The 21,268-nt window shown below is 34.2% G+C and overlaps 1 protein-coding gene and 1 long non-coding RNA gene across 2 annotated transcripts in view; one reads left to right on the forward strand and one right to left on the reverse strand.

Annotated features, from left to right (window-relative positions):
• EYS (eyes shut homolog) overlaps positions 1-21,268 on the forward strand; it is a 1,513,100-nt gene that overhangs the window by 798,228 nt on the left and 693,604 nt on the right. Inside the window, exon 23 of the mRNA XM_072832461.1 lies at positions 49-1,794. Within this exon, the coding sequence (XP_072688562.1) occupies positions 49-1,794 (1,746 nt within the window). The remainder of the gene's footprint in view (positions 1-48; positions 1,795-21,268) is intronic.
• On the reverse strand, positions 1,748-19,790 carry LOC140636806 (uncharacterized). Its single transcript, XR_012034024.1, has 3 exons — positions 19,701-19,790; positions 15,346-15,452; positions 1,748-1,844 (listed from the first exon to the last, which is right to left on the reverse strand). It is a non-coding gene; the product is annotated as an uncharacterized lncRNA (long non-coding RNA).

The raw sequence follows: 21,268 nt of genomic DNA on the forward strand, positions 1-21,268 counted from the left end.
TTTAAGTCACTTTTTGATTCTTTTTTTTTTTCTTTTTGCCCTCTGAAGGTCCAAAACAGACAGGAATTATCAAGCATGATGTTCTCCCAACTACTGGTTTGGCAGCATTAAGTATTGGCATATCTTTTGAAAGCTATTCACTCGAAGAACTGATTTCCACTAGAGAGCTCTCTGCTAAATACGGTCTTCTTTCTTCCACAGATGTTCCCTCTTCTCAATTTCTGAATTTTGGTGTTCATGACCCAGCACAAACTGATTGGGGCAAAACATCTATATCACATATGCCTTTCCAAACTTCAGCAGCCATAACAGGATTCCTTTTCCCCAGTAGGGGAGAGAGGACCCCATTTATCATCTCTCCTTTCATGACAGATGCTATCTATCCTACAGAGTCTTTATTATTTGAAAACAATCAGACTATTGCCTTATCTACTACTGCAATGAGTTCAGTAATTACTGGCATTCCAGGAGCTGATATTAAGTTAAACAGGCACTCATTACTCCCCCGTGGATTCCTGCTCACAACTGCTTCTACAAGTGTACCTCCAGTTGTCTCTAGGGGGGCTCAAGAGGATATTGAAGAATATTCAGCTGTTTCCTTAATTTCAAGAAGAGAGTACTGGAGATTGCTGAGCTCCTCAATGTCTCCCATTTCTCCTGCTAAGATAATTATATCTAAACAGGTAGCCATCTTAAACTCATCAACTCTGCACCAATTCACTACACAAACTTCCATTCCCAGTGAATACCAGGTTATTACTGAAGCATCTAGCAACCAGAGACTCACAAACATCAAATCACAGGCTGCTGATTCTTTAAGTGAATTAAGCCAAACATGTGCAACATGTTCTATGACTGAAATAAAATCCTCTCATGAATTCTCAGATCAAGTTTTGCATAGCAAACAGTCCCACTTTTATGAGACATTCTGGATGAACTCAGCAATATTAGCCAGCTGGTATGCACTAATGGGAATTCAAACTATCACTTCTGGGCATTCGTTTTCTTCTGCTACTGAAATAACGCCATCAGCAGCATTCACAGAACTGTCATCTTTATTTCTTTCTAAAAAGAGTACAAAAATAAGGATTTTATCCTCATCCTTAGAAGAATCCATTACCCTATCAAGTAATTTGGATGTTAATTTATGTTTGGATAAAACTTATTTATCCATTGTCCCATCACAAACTGTCTCCTCAGACCCAATGAATACTGATTTGACTTCAAAACTGACTATTGATGATCCTTTTGTGTCAGAAAACATTTTAAAACTATTGACAATGGGACATTACGATGTAACCGTGGGCCCCACTGAGATATTGAGTCAAGACAACTTATTGGGTGTGCAAGAGAGTAAAGGATCTCATCAACAGTCCAAACTTTACACCCGTGACAGTTCTCTAGATTTTGAATTAAATTTACAAAAGCATCCAGAAACTATACCTTCAAATGACTTTGACAACAACATGCCACCTTATATGTACTCAATGTCTGATTTTTCAGAAGTAACCTCTGATATCGCATTTTATGCAGTTTCAGCAACTCAGTCACTTCCAATACAGGCCTCTTTCCCTGTGTCTGTACTTATGCCAGATTGGACGTATTATACAGATTATCTGACCTTAACATCTGATTTAAAAGAAGGGCTCAGAACTTCTTCAGAGTGGTCCAAATGGGAACTTCAGCCTAGTGTGCATGACTGGGAATTTCCTGCCACGACCCAGAGACTTTCCATCACTAGATCACTTACTTTGTCTTCACTGGAGTTCATTCCCCTTCAGCTGACGATTTCTGGTGAGTTTCTCAGTTTCAGTTCAGTAAACTTTTAGAAATGAGTTTCTTTTCTGTAGAAAAGAGAAAGAGACTGTTGTGGTCACCAGGTGCTCTAAACAGCCTCTTTGTAATCAGGGTAGCAGCCAGTTCAATGGAGATGGCACCTGCTGTTGTACCTGACACAGATGGTTATTCTTTATGCACTGCCACAAAGGCTACCAGATCAATACAGGAGTATGTTGGAGACGGCTACACTGCTGGCAAGCAATCAGAAACTGAACTAGTTCAATTCATTACAATAGATCTCTCAAAGTTTAGGATTAACTTTTATTATTCTCATTTCTTGAAATAGATTCTTTGTCAGGTGTAACAGAATATAACATACAGTTTCTAACATTTTTTTTCAGTATAGTATATACTGAAATGTATTTTTTAATGGGAAGATGAGGAAATCAAGGGAATTTCATTGGGTGTTGCCATTCTACATAGCGGGGTTTATCATTATGTAATGCAAAGCTGTGATGCTTTTATTATATATAACTCAGAATATAAATTAAATTCATGAACTTTACTTAACAAAAAATTATATAAAAATGAAACAAGATAGTATCTCATGTACAAATTTGAAATCAGTCTTGAAATAATTAATAACTATCCTTACTCTAAAGCATATTAGAAATTATTAGTCTCCTCTACCCTTGTAATTACTGTCAAATTAGGAAACGTGGAAAAAAAGTTTAAATAATTGTATTTAGCAAAAAGAGAGGGTATTTTTTTCATTATTCGAAGGAAGTTTTATCCTGTGGAATTTCAAGTGCAATTGTGGCAGTGAAGTTGATTTTCCTTCAATGAGAAGTTTATAGGTTTTGTGTTATATATGCATATTTATAGATTTTTGTGTGTATGTTTAGGTATGTAATTTGTGGCTGGCAATTCAGAAAATCAGAAAAAAACCCAAATCTTATATGTGCTTTATCCAGTGTGATATGATTTTCTTTGCAAAGTTTCTAAAAATAGCAAATTTTAATTACAAACTTAAATGTAGTATTTTCCTTGTGCTTTTATAAGACAATAGTTTGTTGTATAACTGTTAAGACTTATCAACACTACCTAATACATCACTTCTCACATATAAATGAAGCAAAATTACATCTTCTCCTCTTATACAATCGGTCCTATAGCCATCCCTTGGAAATAATCAGGACACAAATTCTCCATTTCCAGGAAATTAAATCCCAAGTTTGCCTTTATGAACAAAACCTTGTCACATTCCATTTTTCCCCTCCCCTCAATACAACTGCAAACACTCTCATGATTTTGACCTTTCCAGTATTCCTACTATTTTCCTCCTTAATTATTTTAGATATGCTAATCAATAATTTACAAGGTACTTGCTGGCATTTTGTTCATCACTCTGTTGGCCAGGGTCAAATCAGAGAATTGATAGTACACTCCAGTTGAGTTCTTGGGGAGAGTTTAATTTTTTTAAAAAAGTATTTACAAAGATATGGCTAAAGCTTAGGGAAAACAATGAGGGATAGTGTGGTTCTGAAGGGACTAGCAACAGCAGAATGTCATTACTACCTTGAGTCCTGAAGGGAAAAAGGAAAGAGCAGTTATCCAGACCCATAAAGAGAAAAGCTACCAGTTTACAGATGCTATAGCATTTAGGGAGACAACACAGCCAATCCAAAGCAAACCAATCAGGAGTAGACCAGGAGATATATTCCCAACTCCATTCTCCTCTTGTCTTCTAGTCTCCTGCAGCTGCTCATCATTGGCCAAATCCATTTAGTAGCTGAAAATTATCTTTAATAACATATCTGCAAATCTATCTAATCTCTTTGTGTAAAGAAAAGGCAGAATAGGCCATAGTAGAATGGCCTGCAGTGCTAAAATCTTGACTAGGTTCCAGGTTCCATGATACTGCCAAAATATAGAATGAGCATGTGACTAATAAAGAGAGAATTTGTACATTTCTAAAGCGAACCACTGAGTACTCTATTATTGCCTCTCTACATGCTACCTCCATCCTAGGAAAGTATAAAAGGTAGAAAGCGTGCAATTTTGGGCTCCCTTGCTCTCTGATGAATTTCTCACTTTTCATGGGTAGCTAAGAGAAAAATGATGCTCCAAGTAATATCTTGTGATAAGCAAAGTGAGATATCATGGAACAATGACTATCAATATGCTTCTTAGAGTTTTGTTTAACTTCTGAAGTTTATAATTGCTGGTTCTATAATATAATGATATCTATTAAATTGAATTGAAGTTGTCTTGGTCAGCCATCCTCTAAATCAAACCAGTCTTTGTGGTTTTGTTTGATTTATGAAGCAAGTGAAGTTTAAGAGGAAAAAAGGGAAGGGACACTTGGCTGGCTCAGTCAGTAGAGCATGTGATGAGTTTGAGCCCCACATTGGTTTTAGAGATTACTTAAGGAAATTTTTTTAATTATTTAAAAGAGAGAGAGGAAAAAAGAACATTTTCTAGCAGTTTGGTATTATTTTCCTCTAGCAATATGATTATTATTTTCTACCAGTTGTTTGAGAAGGATTTAAGAGAGAATAGCCAGAGCTTCCTAATCCAAAGATTTTCTAATTGCATTGGATAACAAAAATAGTGCTAAAATGAAAATTTTATATGAGTTGTATTTATTCCATTCATAGTTATAAAATTCTAAATTTAAAAATTTAATACAGTATTCATAAAATTCTAGTAAGTGGCAAAGGGATATTTTATCTGGAAATAAAAGGGTGAGTCAAAGAAAGATATTCAATAATATAATTTACCACATTATTAGGTAAAAAGATATTGACAATTTATAATTTACTAAGAGTATTTTTTTCTCTCTTCCTTTTTCTATCCTAAGTGATTTACATTATCTTCACATCTTTTTGGTATCTATTATTATGTCCAAACATAACAAAATATAAATAACTTACAACAATATTCAATGCCATTCTCCAAGTTGAAACATAAGACATAATTCCATTAAACTCATAAGTCAAAATGCCTTATATATGCATGTGCATGTATTTCATACATAACATTTAGAAGATCAAATAGAAAATACATTAATTAAATAACCAAAATACCATAAGTAAATTAAATGGAGATATGGTGTCTTTATTTGAGTTCTTGAAACTGTGAGTCCTTAATACTAAAGAAGCACTATATTTGAAAACTATAAAGAAATTTCAAACAAATTCAAGTGAGATAATATTTAGAACTTGATCAAGTCATCTTGAGGTCAAAGAGAATAGGGAAATATTGAATAGAAATGGCACTAAGAGCATCATATGTTTATGAAATATATTAAAATAAATTATAATAAAATATGGGTATTATTACAGGGATACAGATACAAAGAAATAGAATAAAAATATATGTGCTAGACTGCATACATAAAAGAGATTTGATAAGAGTTTTCATATTCAACAACTGTGTTGATGCATTTTGTTATCTTGAAAACTCTTTCTCTATATCCTTACACTAGAATAAATTCTTTGAGGACTAACCAGATAAAATTATAAAACATTAAATAATCTAAATCAAATATAAGTTAATATCTATTTCATCTCTAACTGGAAATTTTTAAGACTAAAAACAAAAATATATATAAAAAATTAGTGAAAGGGAATAAAGGGAAAGGAGAGAAAATGAGTGAAAATATCAGTGAGGGTGGCAAAACATGAGAGACACCTAACTCTGGGAAATGAACAAGGGGTAGTGGTAGAGGAGGTGGACGGGGGGGTTGGGGTGACTGGGTGATGGGCACTGGGGGGGGGCACTTGGCAGGATGAGCACTGGGTGTTATGCTATATGTTGGCAAATTGAACTCCAATAAAAATAATTAAAAAAAAATACAATCATAAGACTAGACCAGATAGTTAACTAAAACAGAAGACCCAGAAACAATTTCAGCATATCTTAAACCCAGCTTCTCAAATAAATTTATATTAATGAAATAAAAAAATAAAAAATAATAAAAGCAAAAATAGAAAATTATAAATAAAATATCAATCGTGGTATATTTTATAGTAGAATAACTAAAATTAATACCCTTTGATTCCAAAAATGGTCATAAACATAGTTAAAGCAAATATCCAAAAATGTATTGCCTCGTGAGATAGACATGATTATAAACACCCTGTCAAATCAAAGAAGAAAGGCTGACCATTCAAATAGTAAAACACTTTGCTGTACATAGTCAATAAAACTATATTTAAAAATCATCAGAAGCACCCAAAGGTCTCAAATTTAAAATGAGATACAAATTTTATCCATTTGCCAGATTTATTTTTTCCAACTGCAATATTCTGAATTTGTGAAAATACACCACTCTATTGGTAGGTAGGGAAGTATCTTGGCACCATCTTTCTAGAGAAGAACTTGCCACCAGAAATCTTAGAAGTTTTAAAAATAGTATAATCTCAATGTTAGGAAATTATTGTTGATATATCCAAAATTATGTTATTAAATGTTATTAAAATAACAAATATTTGGAAAAGAATGTACCCTAAAATGGTGGTTGTATTAAATAAATATTGGTATTTAATAATACTATTAAGCATAAGTTATAAAATCATATATAATAAATTTGCAAATACATGTGTAATGCACACTACATATATGCATATGAAAGATTCTTCCAAAAACATTAATATTTCTTTCAATACTTATTTTTATTTTTTAAAAGTTTCAAACTGATTATATATTTTTATGATCAATAAAAAATGTTTTTGTAAATATCTGTGTACGGTGAGAAATAAACATTTCAGAAAGTATTTTTAATTATTTTACTTATATTAGATCAAGATAAATAAGTTTTTATGAGATCTACAATTATTCATATAGAAAAGATAGATAATTGCTAATTAGCATTATTACAGTGAAAGAAAAAATGTTAAAATTATTTTTAAAAATATAAAATATTTTTCTGAAATAATACAGAGATCTTATGTTCAAACATGCCAACCACATTTTTTAAACTGAATTACTATGTAGATGTTGAAATCCTTACTTAAAAAAAAAAAAAAATGAAATCCTTACTTATTTTTCCACAGCATCCTTTATTTTTTAGTAAAATTTTTAAAAGATGAATGGAATTAAAATCACATCATTTTACTCAATATTCAAATGTGTTTTTAACTGAGTACTTTGTGACAGGCACCAGCACGGCTGTGATTTGTTTGCTTATCTATTGTTTTGGTCTTGAAGCACTCAGGTATGAATTATGCCTTTTGAAAACAATCATAACTGTTTCTCATTTCTGTCTACTGGCAAATTTGGAATCATATGTTATCGTCTAAGGTTTGAAATGTCTCATTGTTATGTATCCATTCTACAAACCAGCAAATGTAGAGGAAAAAGTTTCCCCTTGGGGAAAACCACTAAGCACCAAAAGAGATGTCCCCCTTCAGCTGAAACTTGAGACCTTCTACTTCAGCTCCTCAAGTTACCTTACTGCAGAAGGAGCCCTCTAGACCCTGTCCTTTGTGGTCAAAGAAGTGTGTGCACAGAAGACAAAAGCTTCTGTCACAATATTTAGTATCACTTTCGTTCTAATTTACTTGCTTTGTATAAAACAATCCCTTTTAGAAATGACCCACTAATGAACATAACTAGTTCTCCTGCAGATCAAACTTTAACTGCTGACACCTAGCCCACAGATTTTCATCTGAAGTAAAATCCTCACATTTTGTTTCCTGTACATCACCCAGCATCTTTCACAAAGGAGTGCCCTGTGCATTTTGTGTTTTGCTAGTTTGCAGTATTCAAGAATATTCATCATTTGCATTTTATTCCCACTTGTCACTAAAATGGATAGTAACATCAACACTGTATAAAAAATATACTACTATGTACAAAATATAATAGAGTGAATCTAGTTAATAATACAATTTTTTTCATGCATGTTATAATTCTTTGGTTTCAAAACTTCCCTCTCCATTGTTGAATCTTGGGAATTTGACCTTGGGAAAATTAACAGCACAGACCAGAGATTGGCAAGGTATTACCGGCTGGTCAAACCCAGCCCACCACTAGTTTTTCTAAAGAGTTTTACTGGGACCTAGCTATACCCATTGGTTGTGTACTGCCCATGACTGATTTCATACTATGACAGTAAAGTTGAGTAGTTGTGATGGAGACCATATTGTCTACAAAGGTAGAACTTGTTCTTTACAGGAATTTGCCAATTCCTGCAGTAGCACTATATGTGAGGTGTTTATAATGCTCAGGTTAATATAGTTTAGTTTTTTGACCAAGGTATAAATATTAGCCTTGTATGGACTCAGAAAAGTTCATATTTCAGACCTGCTTAATTCCATTATGCTGCCCAAAGTCACAACATCCCTGTCTTCTGTACCATTCTGATGGAGCCCTAGTATAAAGCCACAAACTGTAGTAAATACCCATAATCTCTTTGTGCAGTTTTCAGATCTATGTCCAGGGATGCTTTTTTGTCTTTAATCTGTGTATCTTTACATGGTTTATTTATTATTTTATTTTATTGAGGTTCGATTTGCCAACATATAACACTCAGTGCTCATTCCATCAGCTGCTTTCAAGGGTGTATGAACTGTCACAAAGGCCCTATACTCAGAAGGCCCCCACACTTGGTAGAACTATAGTATATAGGATTTCAGGGAGACTGGAAGGAAGTACAAAGTAAGGGTATTGTGGAAGTAATCTAGTTCCAAAGTAGTGTTAGAATGTAACAAGAAGTGGAATAAAAGCAGCTGAGTTTGTGTCAATGTTCAATTACTTTTTGCTAAGAACGAAATGTATGTACTAGCTCTGAAACATGATTTGTGGAATTTTGATGATGCCACTGAAGAGTTAAATTCTCTTATATTTTCATTTAAAATAGGTATTGCACAGTACAAAGATGAATGGTAAAATATGTGCTAATAATGGAAAATCTTAAATTTTCTTATAATGATGTTAAATAGCAAGTAAAATATATCATGAAAAGATGAAAAGGAGACCACTAAAGAAAGAAAAGCTTTTATTTTAGGACCTTTAATAGAACATTTTCCTTGTTTTTTTTTGGAACAAAAGACCTCGCATTTTCATTTTGCAGTGGGTTCAACAAATTATGTACCTGGCACGGCCTGTGCTACTGCTGTTCTGGAATACTCTTCCCACCTCTGCCAGGCTAATTTAACACGCAGTTTCACGCTCTCCAGTTAACTGCTAGAATCCCTTAGGGTTCATTCTTTTTTTTTTTTTTAAAGATTTATTTATTTATTTTTATTTATGATAGACACAGAGAGAAAGAGAGAGGCAGAGACACAGGAGGAGGGAGAAGCAGGCTCCATGCCGGGAGCCTGATGCGGGACTCGATCCTGGGATTCCAGGATCGTGCCCTGGACCAAAGGCAGGCACCAAACTGTTGGGCCACCCAGGGATCCCCCCTTGGGGTTCATTCTTAGACTCCCCCTTCCTTTCTTTCCATACTCTTCACTGTTCTTTTTTTCAATTCTTATTTCTTTATTCCACAATTTGTCATTGGAGATATATCACCTATATTCATGGCTTCAAATATACGCAGATATATAAACTTGCTTCTATCTTTAGACTAACATTTTTGTTAGCAGTCCCTCAAAACTTAAGATAAAATCTTTAACTCTCCAGTATCACAACCTCCATCTCTCTCCCTACCCATACTTTCTTCTCCACTGAATCATTTCTTAAACATGAAATTTATATCCAGCTAGATTTCCAAGCTTCAGCATAAACTTTATTTTATCAAAAGGACTATGAATTTTATCTACAGAGTCCTCTCACCCAGCCTCTTAGTTCACTATTATTACTCCAGTTTAAACTCTCCTTCTCTCTTGTGGACTAATGCAGTACTCTCTAAGATAAGTGACCTATTTCTAGTCTCTATCCTCTCTGATCCCTCCTCCACATTACTTTCAGAGTTGTTTTCCTTATATGATTTGCATTCTTCTGCTTAGAAAGTCACAATGAATCTTCATTTCCTATCAGGAGAGGTTTCAAATCCTAAGCATTCCAACTATAGTATTCGATCTCAATTGTGTCATCTGAAGTCATTCTCTACTATTTATCCCTACCCTATTTTATGACTAACCACTCTCCAATACTGTTGCACAGTTGCCCAGCGCTGCACTTTGGCATTCATTGTCCTTCTTCCTAAATGCCCTCTATCGCCCACTTTGTCAAATTCCTTTCCCGAGGCTCAAATTAAATGCAACCTCCTATTGGAAGATGTTTATAAAAACACTTAAAATTTTATTTTTTCCCTTTATTTTTGCTCCAATAGGTCATTATACATAATTCAGCATCACCATAATTTTGGTCATTTGTTCTGTTAGCTTCCCTCAGTGTATTTATGCTCTTTCAATACAAGAGTCATGTGTTAATAGATACAATGCCTTATCCAAAGCTTTGCCATAATTGGAGGGATCCCAGGGAAGACTATTTTAAAATTAGTCACAAAAATTGTCATCAGTTTATTATAAGTTAGGGAGGCTTAGCTATGAAGGCTGCTATGACTGAAGAAGCATAAGCTGTGGATATGTAGAAGCTGGAGGGTGGGAGAAAGTACCTTAGAACTGAAAAAATAACATGGCTGAAGTGTCTGGCCCCTCAAGAAGAAGCTGGACCACTTCAATACATGGAATCTCAAGGAATTACCTATTTAATCATGGTTCGAGATGGCTTTGTGTAGGCAAGTGACTCGATACTAGAAGAGTCTAGGCAGCTAGTGAGACATATAAAGATGGGGAGATCATGGTTTATTTCTGAGTTACCAGCCAGCACGGAGCTGGATTCTAGATGCCCAGGGAACAGGATTCAGTTAGAGAACTGACCATTCTCTTTTTTTTTTTTTTTTTTACGATTTTATTTATTTATTTATGAGAGACACAGACAGGCAGAGACACAGGCAGAGGGAGAAGCAGGCTCCATGCAGGGAGCCTGACGTGGGACTCGATCCAGGGTTTCCAGGATCACACCCTGGGCTGACGGCGGCGCTAAACCGCTGAGCCACCCAGGCTGCCCACAACTGACCATTATTTTTTCTTTCTTTTTTTTTTTAAGATTTATTTATTTATTTATTCATGATAAACATAGAGAGAAAGAGAGAGAGAGAGAGAGAGAGGCAGAGACACAGGTAGAGGGAGGAGCAGGCTCCATGCCGGGAGCCTGACACGGGACTCGATCCCAGGACTCCAGGATCACGCCCTGGGCCAAGGCAGGCACTGAACTGCTGAGCCACCCAGGGATCTCCAACTGACCATTCTTGAGGAAGGATCCAGCACAGCTGACATTCAAGGCAAAATATCACACTTCTGCAGCAAGAGGATAGATGAGTGAGGATTGGCATTTGATGCTCTAAGCAGAGGATGTAGGCAGCTTAAATAATCCAGTCCTGTTATCCGAGCCAGTGTTATAGTAAGGCTTAAAGGGGACAGTCACACGAAGGAAATGATTTGGGCAAGAAACAACACAGATATTCAGTGGGCATTTCTGGATATTAGGGAAATGAAGGCAAAGACAAAATTCTTTGTTTTAAGGATAATTATAATAGTAGTAGCTGCAGTTTATTAAATAGCAATTAGTAGGGGATCCCTGGGTGGCGCAGCGGTTTAGCGCCTGCCTTTGGCCCAGGGCACGATCCTGGAGACCGGGGATCGAATCCCACATCGGGCTCCCGGTGCATGGAGCCTGCTTCTCCCTCTGCCTGTGTCTCTGCCTCTCTCTCTCTCTCTCTCTCTCTCTCTGTGACTATCATAAATAAATCAAAATTAAAAAAAATAGCAATTAGTAACTAACAGTGCCCTGGGGTTGAAGATCTAGTCCCTGCACAACTTTGCAGGAAGAGACTATCTTGGCTCAGATCCCTCAGCTAATAAGTGCTTGAGTTGGGATTGAAGTTTGAGTTTGCAAGATCTATATATGATGATTTTTTTAAAAGATTTTATTTATTTATTTATTCATGAGAGACACACACAGAGAGAGACAGAGAGGCAGAGACACAGGCAGAAGGAGCAGGCTCCATGCAGGGAGCCTAATGTGGGACTCGATCCCAAGTCTCCAGGATCACGCCCTGGGCTGAGGGCGGTGCTAAACCGCTGAGCCACCCGGGGTTCCCTAGATATGATGAATTTTAAGGACAATGTATTGTTCAATGAAGGGAATAGGCTCTGCTTATTCTTCATGTCCTTTGTCTTCACTGGCTCCATGTCCCACGTTTGGACAGATCTCAGCTGAGCCTTCTGGTGAGTGGCATCCCTTACTCCAGGGAGGCCAGGGAAGAATTGAGGAAGGCAAGGGGGTGAGATTTTAAAATTGGTGCCTATGGCCCTCTTTGCCCATTGGTCAGGCCAGTGTATCAAATTCTGCCAATGAGGAGAATTACTTCTCTCTCCACATAGTTTTTCTCAGTTTTATTCACTATTGTCAGCCACTTATACATAGGAGTTTAAAAATATATTTCTGTTGCCTCTCAAATCTATTTATACTTGAAACATGGTGCAGTATGACAAATTGTCACATTTATGAACATCAATCAACAATATTTTGAGATGTTATTTTATGTCAATAATTAAGATATTATTCAAACCCCTTGACAGTGTTATTATCTAAGTTAACAGTGACTAGCATAACATATGTCCTTCCCTAATAACCATATTTCACTCAGCAACACATTTTATTGAGGACTCTATTAATGGTATGACTAATACACTACAAAAAATAACATGTTTCCTGCCCTCCTAGAGCTTAAATTCTAGTAATGAAAGACAGTAAACACTAAGCATAAAGATCCTGTGTTTCTGTATGACATGCTGTGTGTAATAAAGTGTACATAATATAGTTCTAATATATAAAGAGAGTCTGTAAATGTATATCTATATGTATAGACTGTATGCTTAAAAGAAAATAGAGCAGATTTGCAGGGGAGGATATCACAGGTTCTGAGTTGGTGGGTGGGAAACAACAGTATGGTCACATTTGCCTTTGCTGAGGAAGCCAACTTGGAGAAGATGAGAGCTGTGTAGTAGAAGGAGAAAAAATATCCCACAAAGAACAAATAGTCAATGCTGTGTTAAGGTAGGTGTGTGTTTGACATTTTCTAAAAACATCAGGGAAGCCAGTGTGGTGAAGCAGGTAAACCAGAGGGAGGCTTTAGAGAATGAAATCAGATAGAGGACAGGACAGAAAGTACAAAAGAATTGGGGGCAATTTAAGGACTTATCTTCTGAGTGAAACAGAAACTTATTCCAGAGGTTTAGACAGACAAGTGACATGATCTCAGTGATCATTCTGGCTGCACTGTGGAGAATTGATTAGTGGGTGGGGATAAGGCAGGCATACAGGCAGGAAGACCAGTTAGAAGGCTAATGCCCTAGTCCAGTTGAGAAATGGCCATAGCTCAGTCCAAGTGTCAGCAGTAACTTGGGAAATGCTCAGATTCAGGATATATATTAAAAGGTCACAGGATTTTCTAAAGTATTGGATTAGTTTTATTTATTTTTATAATCAGTTTTATTAAGCAGCGAAGAGTATCTTAAGCACCCTCTGAAGACAAGGGGAAATTATGCAAACCAATTTTTCCAAACATGCTACAAATAGGTTTATCTGAAATTTTATCAACCATAAAGCTGTGTCTATAGAAATTCTATTACAATTCAAAAGTCTGATAAGTTTATAATGACTTAGTCCTGATTATGGCCCTAAGGCACAGAAAGACCATATGACTTCTGCATCTGCCATGAATTAACAAGTTACGTTCAGCATGAAATATATGTTTAGTGTTTTGTGTTTATGCTTATTCCTGGAAATTTATTTGTGACTTCATGTTGAATGAAGGAACTCTATACTAACTTATTAATTTAATAAGTCAAGTTATCTGTACCTGGACCATGTGATATTATAACACATATAAATGTCTGTGTATATGTGTTTGTATGTGTGTATTCTTGGGGATGCGCTTGTGTGTTTATATATAACAAGAAGTCAGTATAGAGTGGAAATACCTAATGATAAAATATGAACTATTGAGGGAGTAGATGGTAGAATTAGAAAATACTGAAAGAGAAGAAGACAGACGCGAAAGACATGAGATTTGATAACTTTGACTCTGAAATTTTGTAATTTTGACACAAATGCTGGAAATATGACTATTTTTTGATGAACAGTGCATTAGTTTTTTAGGGCTGCAACAAAACTGCAGCACAAATTGGGTGCTTTAAAACAACAGGAATGGGTCACAGTTCTGAAATCTACAAATCTAAACAAGGTGTTGGCAGGGTGTGCTCTTTCTGAAACCACAGAGTAAATTCTTCCTTGCTTCTCTCCAGCTTCCAGTGGTGGCTGTCAACCTTAGTGTTCCTTGGCTTGCAATGACATCATTCCAATTTCTGCCTCTGTTGTCACATGGCATTCCCTTATTTGTCTCACCATTTTCCTGTAAGGACACTCTACCACTCTAAAGCCAAAAGTTGGTTCGGAGTCTTTATACATCTTCAAGAGTCTTTACCTAGATTTTTAAAAATCTTGAGTTATACAATTTCATCATCTTGTAATATGGAAGAAGATTGGTGGAAGATGGACAAATCCTCGAATTCCCATTCTGTGACTTACTATCTCTTTAGCTTTAGTTACCTGCTTTAGCCTCTGTTGTGTATCTGTAAAATGAGGATACCACTAATTTGTGGAGTAATTTTGAGGGTTATATAAATAAGTATATATAAATTCTTGTCACAATACCACCTAAATGTTAATCTCTCCCTAAACATTTGTTTGTTTAATCCAACTTCACACACTCTATTTCGTTTCTAGATTACTTCCCCAAACACATTTAATACCTGTCTGGTCTTTAAACTTTGGATATTTGGAATCTAAACTTAATACTTGTCCTGAATTTTATCGTTATATACTCTGCCTTTGACTTATTCACTTACTGTTGACAAATTTATCCTACTCTGATGTTTGATTTCTAGATGTAGCCACAGTCTTGTGTGTCTCTTGATTTTAAATCTGTAGCTACAGTTCAGCTAGGATTTCTAATCCTTCCCTAGGTCTCTTTAATTCCTGTGTACTTCTAAATATGTGTCAGTTACAGAAGATTCAATAGCTGATGCTCCGAAACAGTTCTTACCAACTTCTCTGGGGTCCCTAAATTTCATATGGGAATCTCTCTTTCTTCCTCAGATTCTGACTTACTGTCCTGCATTCACAACTTGATAGTACATAATGTCTAACCACTATATTCTCAACTTTGAATCACAACATCACAACTTTGAAGTGTAGAAACCACATTAATTCCCATATTCCTATGGTCTCTCTCTGCTTACTTATGGATTCTTCCCTTTGCTCTAAACTTACCATGATTTTTGCTTTCTAAGGGCAATTTATGACTAAAAAAACCAGATATGATTCAATCCAGATTTGCAAACGGGCAAAATTCTATATATAATTTGGGAACTTCAGATAATCAGGTGCAACTCTTGATTTAAGATTATAACATGCTTTATTTTTCTACTTGATTTTCAATCTATGTCTTTATTTTGAGTCAAGTTACTCTAAGTAGCTTACCATTTTGCTTAGGCTTCTGGATAATTTTTTATTTCCTCTTGTGTTTTTTCATTTCTTCTTTTGATACCAGTGCTACTGTCACTTCTTACAGCAATCCTATGAGCATTCTATAATGGAAGGGAATAAAGTAAAGTTGTATTTTATCATTTGGACAGCTGAAATCAATAAGAGTGAAATTTTGTTCTTTTAGAACATTTAATATTTACACCTGAAGGTATATAACTATCATGGTTTCTACTTGGAAAGCCTTAATTAAAAAAGAAAAGAAAAGGAAAGAAGAGAAAAAAAAAGAAAAGGAAAGAAAAGAAAAGAAGAAAAGAAAAGAAAAGAAAAGAAAAGAAAAGAAAAGAAAGAAAAGAAAAGAAAAGAAAAAGCCTTAATTTTAAAAGAACAATAGGGCCGATACATAACTTACATATTTTTCACAAACAGGCTAGAGAAAAGCCCCCCAATTTTATGCTCATTTAATTATTAAAAGCACAAGAGATAAATAATGTCAGTTTTGATTTCACAAAATCAAAGTAGAAACTAAAACATGCATGTAAAGGATTTGTACTTTTTAAATTAATGCCCCATAGAAATTAGAATACTGCTTTCTATAGTGTCCTTACCACAGTGCGGGGGGGTTTCAGATTTAGGCTCTGTAGTCATGCTAATTCCAAATCTACCTAGTGTGATTTTAGGAATACTTAACTACTCCCTGCCTTACCTTACTTCCTTTAAAATGGGAATGATAATCATAACCACTGCATAGAGCTCTTATAAAGATTAAACTAGACCATGCTATGTTTCATGCTGTGCTTAACAAAGGATCTGAAGATAGTGAGCCTAGACAAACCATAGCTGTCATTATCTTAACAGAAAATCAATAAAAGTATAAAACAAATTCTCTGTTAAAATATTTGTTCAAATTCAGAGGCAAAAAAAAATAGATAGTGAAGAAAATCTGTCCACAGTTGGCATGGTAAAGAAAGAGAATTTATGTATATCTCCTGATAATCCCTAAAGTTGCTATGCTTCTCAACCCTGCTTGTGTCATATAGTCTCAGCAAGGAAGATTAGGTGTCTAATACAAACACAGAAGATTGGAGTGTTTCTTTCTGAGTTGACCATATTTCAAGACAGAGACTGTGGTAGACACTACTAATGATTAAAACAAGGGAAACTAAGTAAATAATAGTTGAGAAAGTATGTGACCCAAAAATGAAATTTTCACAAAAATACTATGTTAATTTTTTGAGCACCAAAAGTACTTTCCAAATGAAAAGAATATAGGCAAAATAAGTTCCTACATTAAGTAGAAAAGGCAGTATTAGAAGTAACAGCCATTAAATGAGGAAGCAATTACAACCTTTGTAGTGACAATTCATTAATCAGCTATTCTTATCCCCTATGAAAAACAGAAATAAGAAAACAAATTATTTCTAAATCATCCCCACTTCTTATTCATCACCAAAATATTTGTTACAGTAATATATAATTTATTTTTTTTATGTTTTTTTATTGGTGTTCATATATAATTTATAATATAAATTTACAATATAAATTATATATTAATATATATAAATTATATATTTGCTGCAGATTTATATATAAATATATAAATTATATATTTGTTGCAGATTTATATAGATATAAATTCAGTACTGTAAAAAATAGGAATATTTCTATAAATTATAATTTCTCTAAGAAAGTCAGATAACTGTATTTCTAGTTTATTAATTTGGTTCTGATTGTATTTCCTAGTGATAGAAATCAATGTCAATCCATTTTTTTCCATTTAGTGCCTTTCAAAAAAAATATGGAGAGATGTCATATTAATGACAAGCCAGAAATCACTAAATCAAAAGCAAAAAATTAAATTCGTATTAATATTATTTTATTTATTTTACCATAGAGGTAATATCAGGATTCCAACTTTTAAAATTTTAAATATTTGTGTACCTAGACTTTGAAAAGAACCACTAATAGTAAGGATAAAAATAAAACATAAAATTATACTTTAATATAAGTGACTTCTCTAGGACAGAACTAATGTTTAAACATAGTACATGTTTTAGAGGAATTTTTTTTTTCTTTTTAAGTTATATGTAATTGGGGATGTGGCTGAGAGTAATTTCATGTGCTCTATGTGTCCAAATTTTAATAAGATCAATTTGCTTTTAATAAATGTGTAAGTAAAACCACATTTATTGGGATTTGAACTTGTTTTAGAGATTCTTCTTTTTTTTTTTTAACCTGAATCTTTCTCACAGAGAGGGCTATTTGACACCTTTATCCTTTTATATATGATTTCTATTCAAAACTTTCTATTTAGTATTATCAATTTTTTTTCAAAAAAAAAATGCTTAATGGCTAGTAATACATCAACCATGCTAAGACCCATGACTTGATGGTGCTTTGAAATATTTTGTTTGTACTAAAGTGTCTATTACCTTTCAAAGCTAACTTGGAGTTATTTCTTGGGGGAATTTATATCTTAGCACTTACAGATTTTCTAGAAAGGGGGATCTAGATTTAACTAGTAAATTTAAGTCCCTAGTCTCCTCACTTTGAAACCTGCCCTCTTCCTACATGATTAATTTGAATTCAACTCAAAGCAAATTTTCTCAAAGATATTTTGAAAATATATTTTTGAAAATGTTGGCATTTGAAACAGATTTAAGCTCCTTAGCATTTTTGATATCTACTTGCCTTGGTATGAAACAAATTTAGGTAAGGAGATTGAAGAGGCATGAGAGTCCTAGGGGAAAAAAAATAATTGGTTCCCATAAGAAGGATAAGTATTCCAGTCTATCTACTTTACCTTTGGAAATGTCATTTTAAGCCAAAGTCTTAGTTCTTATGCCATCTATTCTATTTGCTACCTATTAAAATATTGTTATGCTTTCAAGAAAGAACATTTATGCTTTTCAAATATTGTTACTTAGCATACTTCTTGTTCAGAAAAAATAATGTAATTCTAAAAACAAGGGAAAAAAATGAAAGTATTCTATTCAGGTCCTACTAATCTTCACAAGTGCATATCTGCTTTAGACCTGGTCACATTTAACTTGAGGCAAGTACAGAGAAATTGGCATAAATTATAAATTCAGTTCAAATTTGAGAATTAGGGGTATGTGGGTGGCTCAGTAGGTTAAGTGTCTGACTCTTGGTTTTGGCTCAGGTCATGATCTCAAGGGTCATGAGATCTAGCCTCTAAGGAACAGAATAGAGAATCCAGAAGTGAACCTTCAACTTTATGGTCAGCTAATATTCGACAAAGGAGGAAAGACTCTCCACTGGAAAAAAGACAGTCTCTTCAATAAATGGTGCTGGGAAAATTGGACATTCACAAGCAGAAGAATGAAACTAGACCACTCTCTTGCACCATACACAAAGGTTATATGTTATTTAAAAACACTTTTAGCCATTTTCCTGCAAAACTAGTACCTAATGTATATTAAGGATTTTCTGTGTGGCAGGAGTAAGCTAAACACAATGATTTTAACTTCTCAGTTTATCTTCACAGTAATTGTTCAAGGTCCTGTGGTAACCTAAAACAAGCCAATGTAATAGTCGCTCTGTGATGGCAAGACCTTTGGTACAGAATCTTTACAATGCCCCTTCTTCTCTTACAGATGTATGCTTATAATTATGTGTAATTGTTATTTGCCTTCAGTACACACAAGAAAATGAGCTGTTTACAAGACTTGTGTCTCATTTTTGTGTCCTTAGTATTGAGCACAGAAGTATATATTCAATATAAATTTGATTCATTTTTTGTACCCGAAAATGCATGTTTTTGTGATAAACTTTGTGCTACAAGAAATTGGATTTAGGTTTGGAAACTTGAGTTCTATTCCAGTTTCCCTTAAATTACTCTGAGATTATGTGCAACTTACTTTTTATGCACAACCCACTAACTTCAGCTTCTTGTGACAAAGTGAAAAACTGAATAAGATTTTCTCTGATTATAAACTCTATGAGCACTGGGTGTTGTATGTAAGTGATAAATACCTAAATTCTACACCAGAACTAATATCACACTGTATGTCAACTACCTGGAACTTAAAAACTTGAAAAAAAAAGTAAACTTTTTATGGGCCATTTTCTACATTATAAAATTATTGTATTTTAACCTGTTTCAAATTGGAGCTTTCACACTGACTCAAGTTTTAGAAATGTGACAAAAATCAAATGGTCATTTTTCCAGTGCATCTCAATATGTGGTTAGCTATTCTTTGTAAGTATTTTTAATTAGATGAAATGTGACGTTAAAAATAATTTCATCTATTTATACAAGTAACTTCCAGTATGAAACTCATAGTATTTATTCCTTAGTTCATTTGTCTTAAACTGTAATTGATAAGTACCTATGTTAAAGAGAAGTACTACTATTTGTTTACTATTCATTTCTTTCAGGAACACAGCCAGCAATTGAAATACCCATACTTCTTTCTTCTGTTTCCTTAGAAATGGTTTCTATAGCAACTGAGTATATTGAGCTGGATACCCAAGGAATGCCACATAATGTGTGTGCATTTGCACTGAAAAACGGTCTTTACATGGTCTTTTATTTTTCAGCTTAAAAATAATATCAAGTCAGTCGGAACTCTTTTGTAATAAGTACATAAAATACTACACTGAACAATGAAGTAAAATTTTTATTTATTTCTTTAATCTCAATTAAGTAAATAACTCAAGCCAGTCACATCATTTTTAATCCATAAATGTTCTCATACTTTACATCTTTGATATCAATTTCAGAAATAGTGTTAAATTATTATGTGAAAGTTATTACTTTCAATACAAACCCTCATTGTGGTTAACAACATAAGACCCAAATATAATGTCTTATGCATGTGCATATTGCATTTTTAGACAAATAATCTTTTAAATAATTAATAATGCTCATGGTATAAATTAATAAATATTTTGTGACACTGTATTTAAATGATCTTCTGGAACTAGTATGATGCATGGCACTTTGAAATCATTTTTTCCTATAATAAAATATACACAACTAGGTGAGGTTTTATAGAAATGATTGTAATTTAAAACAAAATATAAGTACTTTAATTTAGACAATAAAAAAGAACTCCATTTCATAAATGATACAGTGTCTATTTGTGGTCTGTGCTGTACTTCTTTTGTTTTTATTCAGTCATCTTTCAGCACTGATCTCTTCATCTGTTTCTATTCTGGATCTACTTTGTGATTTCTCCTCACATTTCCCAAAAACTTTTACTTTCTCTTCAAATATATCAATAGTTGTCTGTATATGCTCAGAAGAAAGGCTTTTCTTCTCATGCCAGAGTTATTGTCCTTGACGTCATAGCTGTTTTCTGAATTTAAAATGGCTTTCATCCTCAAATTTTGCTGAAGTCTTATTTTTGTTTCAAGGCTTGGCAAAACTCCATTTCTCCAAAGAGCCACCCTTACTGTCTCTCACTTTCTGACCCCCGATGGAATTAATCCTCATATTTTTTTAGAAGTAACTATGTCTCTCTGTGGTCTTCTATAATATTCATTTTCACATGTGATTTATTCCCCTGCAAACTTTCTATTTCATGCCTTTATTCCTCCACAGCACCCCACTGAGTAAATTGAATCAGCATCCAACAAAGAGTTTCTGAACTGGATTGAATTGACTATCCTGAGGAAATCATTTTGTTATTCCTATGCCAATGGCTAACTTTTGCACTGATGTAGGGAGTGTCTCTTATTAGTGATTGATATTGTGTTCAAATGCTTAGAAACTTGAAAAAAACATTAGAAGCTATTTTTAAAACTATTGGATTTGTCTAAGGGAAGGTCTTGGCACTTGCTCACCAATTTACCCCTCTCTTTGGATGCTACTTCTTGGTCATTTTTGCAGGCTCATCCTCCTTCACTTGATCTATCTTTTTTAGGCCTTCTCAGTCATGGGAGAACTAAGGTC

Source organism: Canis lupus, chromosome 7 (genome assembly GCF_048164855.1).
Source record: "Canis lupus baileyi chromosome 7, mCanLup2.hap1, whole genome shotgun sequence".
Taxonomy (NCBI): domain Eukaryota; kingdom Metazoa; phylum Chordata; class Mammalia; order Carnivora; family Canidae; genus Canis; species Canis lupus.